Source organism: Chaetura pelagica, unplaced genomic scaffold (assembly GCF_000747805.2).
Source record: "Chaetura pelagica isolate M959 unplaced genomic scaffold, ChaPel_1.0 scaffold70, whole genome shotgun sequence".
Classification (NCBI taxonomy): domain Eukaryota; kingdom Metazoa; phylum Chordata; class Aves; order Apodiformes; family Apodidae; genus Chaetura; species Chaetura pelagica.
In genome coordinates, this window is record NW_009952265.1 from 2,295,628 (window position 1) to 2,302,325 (window position 6,698).

Consider the following 6,698-nt stretch of genomic DNA (forward strand, 5'->3'; position numbering starts at 1 on the left):
CTCTTCCCCCTCAGCCCTCTCAGCTGCTGGTGGTGCAGAGCAGCACTGCAAGCCCGGCCAGACCCTGAGAGCATCCCCAGCTGCTGGAGAGCTGGTGCTGGGGCTCAGGGCCAGCCTAGGGCTGGGGCTGCTGGGCACTGCCCCTTACAGCTGCTGGCCATGGAGAAAGGCTCCTGGGCAGCTCTCCTGTCCTGTGGTGATGGGGGGCTGCCCCAGCAGCCAGAGGAGGGAGCGTTGGGGAACATCTGATGATCCAGTTGCACAACACAAAAATAGCAGCTCAGGGTACAAAGCTGCAGAGCAAGATGTGGCCATTCCTTTGCTGGTGGCTGCTTTATGCGTTGAAGTAGTGTGGCTGATCCTCATGCTGTTCACAGCAGGGGTCAGAAATGAAATCTTGCGGACTAAGGGTGGGCTCCTATAAACAGGATCTGCCAACAGGTAATTGTGCCCAAAGAAAACAGGTCTCACCACCACCAGAGCAACCACGTGTACATGAGTGACTGTCCACAGTTAAATGTTTACTTCATGCAAAGTCAATCTACTCAGCTTTGAAATTGGTCTGTGGCCAGCAGAAGGTCAAAGTTGGTCTCATGACTTGGATGGGATAGGTTAAACCAGAGGAACAGTGGATCTGCTTGGAAGTGAATATAACATCTCATGGTGGGATTTGGAGTTTCAGTGGGACTTCTGGCACTATTTTACACCTTTCAGTACACACTCAATATATACAGAATATCCAGTTAATCCTGCTGGAGCAGCAAATTCCACAGCTCACTTCTTATAACTAGATACTCTTCACTACATTACCTCTGATAATAGAACTGACAGGCAAGTTAGCTCTGCTGACCACAACTCCCCAGCCATGTTCATATAAATCACATTTATTCTCTAGGAAGCCCTAGAAGCTGTTATTTTTCTCATTTCCCAGCAAAGGTTCAAAGACTGTATTTACCTGTTTCACTAAGAATCCTTGCTTCACAATTGTGCCGCTTAATTCAGAGATGTTAAATTGTAACTCTTCCTTGGAACTGATATTTTTCTTACTGCTCTCAGCCTGCAAATAGGGAAAAGATGGTTCTGCTTTTCTTTTTAATTTAAACACACATTCAAGTACAAAGTTCAGCATTTTATTTTCCTTGAGCTGTTTTAGCTCATATGTCCTGAGTAAATTCTAATCTGTAGCCCTGCTGCTTTATAGGTCCAAGATTTACAAGCACCAGATTACAGCTGTAAAACCTGCACATACAGTGTGGCCTTGAATGTCAGCATAAATTCAGCATGGCCTCTGTTAAATGCAGACACAGCGCTGCACCTGAGGGACACACTCCTTTTAATGCCTAATTGTGTAGCTTGTAGATCCCTCCATATACATGTAGCTATTTGTCTCCAGCAAAAGATCAAGTGTAAAAGCCTAGAGCTTCTCTTTCTATGTTTACTTTCACAACCCGCGTATTTTGCCTTTGGTTGCACCCCTGGTACCTCTGCCCCAAACCAAGTGGGGGCAGAGGATCTGCCTCTGTTGGCAGCTGCATCACTTACAAACATGTACAGAGCGGTGGAGTCGTCAAGGAACTGCTCGGAGAGGTCGCTGTAGCGTGTGGCCTCAGTGCTGCGGGCTCCCACGGGCTTGATGAAGTTCTCCTCCATCAGCATGGATGCCAAGGTGACGGCCTCGAACCGTGACACGGCAAAGCTATTGGAGATGAGCCAGTCCACCAGGGCAGAACCTGCAGGGAGAAAGGCAGCTCTCATACCAAGGCAGTATGTTCTTCCAAGGCTAGATGGATGGCCATGCAGGCCTTTTTTCATTATTATTTTTATTTTTATTTTATTATTCTATTTTCTGAAACATTTTGGCACCATCACAAAGACTGTTGATGAAGTGCAAGGCTGACCAGAAGTGTGGGATACATATGCTTCAACGTATCCAAACAACAAGAGAGAAAGGTGTCAGAGAACTTGGCTGCACCACTGCTTTCCACTGGGGTGCAGCTGATCCAACCATGAAGGGAGTACAGATGTGAGGAAGCTGTTTGCCTGCAGCAACTGTACCTGTGAAGGTCTCTTTGTATCTGTTGCCTTGCTCCAAATTGCGGGTCGGCCTTATTCCAGTGCTGCTGACACACATTCTCTCCACTATTTGGCTGTAAAAGAGAACACAGGATGTTACTAGCATAGAAAGAAAGGCAGAAACTGTCACATACGTCTGACAGCGCCTGGGATGCCCTGATGATTACCAATATAAAGATGGGAAGCAGTCTAGATGCTCCCCCATAAGTTTTACTCTAAGTACATTGTAGGAAAATGTTATTGTCCCAATAGCAGCACTAAACAAGATATCTCACAAAGTATCCTTCCATTTAAAGCACTTCAAACTGTGCTATAGTCAACCTCCATTTACCTTCTCAACACAAATCAAATTCATGTAACTTTTCATATTTCTTAATCAGTTCTCTGTTTCCTCTTGTTTAACATGATGCAAATCCTATTTTAGATTCCAGCTATCAGCTTTGCAAGCTTATCAACATGGCACGAACAATGTAATGTCTTCGCTCCGTCTTTCCCTGACATCTCATCTTTTGAAGTAATACATCTCCCCAGTGAGAACCTCGACTGCTGGCTAGGAAGGTCTTCAAGCCAGCAGTGAGATGCCTGTGCAGAATCCACATGCCCCACTCCCCCATAATGATGGTCAGGAAAAATAGCATTACTGTGCCCTTGCAAAGGTGTGTGCAAACCTAGTGCAGAGCAGCCAGTTTAGAGGCTCCTAGCTACACAGGAGCAGATCTGTGCTGAGAAGAGCTTCCCCATCCACCAGCTCAGGCAATTTGCAGACTACAGCCATAGCAGAAGGAGAAACCATGTACACTTACTGAAGGCTGATATTCTCAAGCAGTTTGAAAGAGTTCTTCATTCTGTGAAGCTCTTGTACCTGTACTGGGTGACCAGCATGAATAGCTCCAGTGATGTCCAAAGCCCAAGAGTCTCGCTCTTCCCTGGAGCAACATTCAAGGAAATAGTCTGTGTTGGTTTTTGTCTTTAGTTTGATGAGTAGCTGTGGAGAAAGAAGTGCAAAGCAATAACATCATTTAGCTATTGTCCATCACTTGCATTTTGTGTCTTTTGGCACTGGCCCAAGTGACACAAGTAAGTCTGATATGGCATCCCACCTGAGCAGTACAGGGCAAGCGCTGGCCAGAAGGATGGTGGGCACAACTCTGGGGGCTTTTGGCTTCCTGCCCACTCCTAATCCCTATGTTTTGCATGCATGGAGCTTTAGGTACTTGAAAGAGAGCAGATCACCCAGATACTAGATTACATAGGAGTGTGTAGCTGACTACGGAGTTTTCACATCCAGATCTCAAGTGTCTTAACAACTACAAACTCTCATTAGGCTCTATCTGCCAGGAGAAGACCTGAAATAGCAGCTTCCAGAGTAATTTCCCTTCTGGTCCTGCTCAGAGGAAGTCTGCATTGCCACTGGCCATGGGGGAAGGGAGAAGGGCAGGAGGCAGTTTCCCTTCTGGAGCCCTCTTGCTGGAAACTTTCCACAGCAGTGAAGTCCCATTGGTGAAGTAAAAGAGAGTCTGACCTGGATGCACCCTGTGGACACAGCCGTGTCTAAGACAACTACCAGAGAGGATGAGTTTCTTTTTTTTTCCCCATCGTCCTCAGATTTTATTGAGCTTATTGTGTCCTCCCTCCACACACTGTTGGGCTGCTGCATTTGCACTTATTCTTTCCACTGTGAATATGAGGGGTGTGTTGTTTTGGTTTCTCATTAATGGCTGTGACTCACACTTAGGCACAAAGAACAGCAAAGACATGAGGGAGTTCATTGCTTGTCCTAGTTACTCTGCTAATGACATCTTGCTTTGACTGGGGCTAATTCTGGAAACACATACCTCAGTGGTGTGGTTGCAGAAATCGAAGAATTCAGGAGGAGAGGAAAGGACTAGGGAGAAGTTAGAAAGTGAACATCATTAAGAAGGGATAAATTTTTCCAGTCATACCGGTCTGTTCTCATATTCGAGGCATGGACAAGTAATAGTGCAGCCATCCAAAAGTATCCTGCCCTTTGGAAAAGGCTCCTTCTTGCCTCCTTCAATTTTGTAATACAGTAGTTTGTCTTGAAGCAGAACGAACCATCTCACTTTCCAGTTACGAACAACATGTCCCTAGAGGGGAAGAAATCCACACAGCTAACTTAGCACAAGCATTGAGAAATTACTTTTTTTTTTTTTTTTTTTTGGTGTGGTGTGATGTGGTGGGTGTGTGTGTGTTAAAACACCATAAACTAACAGGGAACTGTATGACAATAAACACAAGAAGTTATTGTGAGACTTTTCCTCCCTGTAACAAAATACCACAGCTCTATCACTATAAAATCATGGAGCAATAAAAAGGTACTTTGCTCTTTCCCCAGCAAGGACATCTGCTCTGCTGGTAAGAATTGCTTCTTGCAAAAGCTCACATGACTTATCTCAAAAAGCTGTAACTTGCATGGACACCTGCCCACTGACTGCACCAGGCAGGAACAGGGCTAAATTCAAAATGTGTGAGGGCCCTTGGAGACAAACCCCTCATCTCTGGGTACCCTGGATGGTGTTTTGTGTGTTTAATTGCTTGTCCTTTTGACGTGGCTGTAAGTGCCAAGGGGTTTTGAAAGCACTTTGCTACATGAATTGGTCTTTCCTGAGTATCCCCTCTTACTGCCTCCAATCGCCTGGGCTAAAACATTCCCTGTGCTGCTCTTTCCTTGTAAAGGAAATACAATTCTTAATGAATAAAGGCTCCTGTTGAATTCCTCTTGAATAATTTCAGAATATAGACAAATCCTCTTCTTTCCCCTCAGCAAGGAGCCCCCGGCTGCCTTCAGCCCAGCTTTAGAGGAGAGCAAACCCAGCGAGGGGAGGCACTGCCAGGCTCACTCCTATCTTAGGGAGTCAGGTCCAGATTCGCCGTGCAGGGAGCTGAATTCCATTTCTACAGGCAGTGGATCATTACAGCCAGCAGGGGAAGCACTGGGTAGAGAAAGCTCTGACACCTGGGAGAGGGTGGGCGTAGCTAAGAGAAACGTGAAAGGTCCAGTTGTGGCAAGAATCAAACCTCATTAATTCCCTATGAGTAAAAGGGAAAACCAGCAATTTCCAAGAAAAGGTGGGGTAATGAGTGTCTAAATTCCAGGGCACTTTATATCTAACGTATTCTAGTCTGTACAAAATACAATTTATCTAACTTGTTCATTCTCTCCCTCCCTTTGCCTTCTTCAGTGTTTTTTTCACGTGTTGTAAAGTCCCTTGGCAATTTTTGGTTTGTTTTGTTTGTTTCAGAAAGCTGCCTTACCTTTTCTTTATCTTCACCTGAGTTCCACACATTTACTTTATAGCACATTACAATACATAATTCAGTAATTTGTAATGCTTTAGATAATCTCGTTGCTTCTGCTCTCTTCTTACCAAAGCTCTGTTTTCTTACCTGACCCCACCCCTTCCTCAATTTTTCTCTGTATCCTTTGTTCCCTTCTTCAGTTTCCTTTAGCCTTTTTTGTGGTCTCCTTCCTATTAAACTGTGAATCTCAGTGATGTTATTCAGACGACTGGCAGTTACAGCTCACTGTGCTGCTAATAACCTATTCCTCTCACACAGCTGGTGCCCTGGATCCTCATCTTGAATTCAGTAGTCACTTAAGAGCCACAAAATACTACTGTAGTCCAGGGAGGAGAGCAGGAGCCAGGACTGTTCTGCCCTTGCTGCAGAAGGGAGGATGAGGAACAACTCCGTCCATGCAGCTCCCTCCATGCAGAGCACGGCTTCATGCGACTGGCAGCCAGCCAGCCAGGGGCTTTGCCAGAAGAGCTGACCAAGATTACCTTCATGTTAGCACCAGAAGCACTGCCACGTACTGTGGAAAAACATTTGCCAAGGTGTGGCAAAGCTTTGAACAAGCCTTTGAGTCACCTTATTTGTGTGCAATCAAGGACCATACTAGTGACTGACACAGAATCTTGGTATTAAAAGCAGCTCACGCCCCTCACTAAGTTGCTTGCTTGTGTCCCAACTATGGCTGACTTGGTCCTATATGAAGAAGTGTTGGAAAGATTGAAATCTGTGACACTGTCTTTCAGCTCTTCTCTTCATATTTTGGCTAAAATTTTCTTACAGGGGTGTGAAACTTGACCAGTGTAGAGGAGTGAAATAATTTCAAGCACATTTCTAAGTCTGCAGAGCTGTGATCCCCTTCAAAAAGGATAGTCTGTTCCCCATCCTCTCATAGGAAATGGGAAACCCTGCTCAACTGGGCTGCTAAAGGCACAAACTATCTTCAAAGACTGTCAAAACATCTTCCCTCTCTCTGTCCTTCCACGGCCAATTCCTCTGCTGCCACGTAGCTGTTTGCAGGTAGTATTTTTGTAGGCAGAGGTGTGCCCTGGGTGCAGACATAGTGGAGTTCTGAGAGCTGAGTAATCCTGATAGCTAATTCACTTCCCTGGGTAAACACCAACATGGTGAAACTCGAGGGGCAGCCAACACCGGCAGCTCATGCAGCTCCCCCAGCAGGCATCTGCCCAAACCTGGAGGGACTCCTTTGAGAGGAGGCAGGAGCCCCTCCAACCCAGCGCCCAAGGGGCTGCCTTGCCATGAGCCCTGGGTCGGTCTGGTCCCTAGAGCTGCTTTCACGTTGGAGCTGAACC

General features: G+C 46.0%; 1 protein-coding gene across 1 annotated transcript in view; it reads right to left on the bottom strand.

Annotated features, from left to right (window-relative positions):
* The window catches only part of PLEK2 (pleckstrin 2), a 9,296-nt gene that overhangs the window by 2,308 nt on the left and 290 nt on the right, over positions 1-6,698 (bottom strand). The window contains exons 2-6 of the mRNA XM_010007688.1: positions 4,017-4,181; positions 2,877-3,058; positions 2,056-2,147; positions 1,543-1,730; positions 956-1,057 (exon numbers count right to left, since the gene is read on the bottom strand). Coding sequence (XP_010005990.1) covers positions 956-1,057; positions 1,543-1,730; positions 2,056-2,147; positions 2,877-3,058; positions 4,017-4,181 — 729 coding nt within the window. The remainder of the gene's footprint in view (positions 1-955; positions 1,058-1,542; positions 1,731-2,055; positions 2,148-2,876; positions 3,059-4,016; positions 4,182-6,698) is intronic.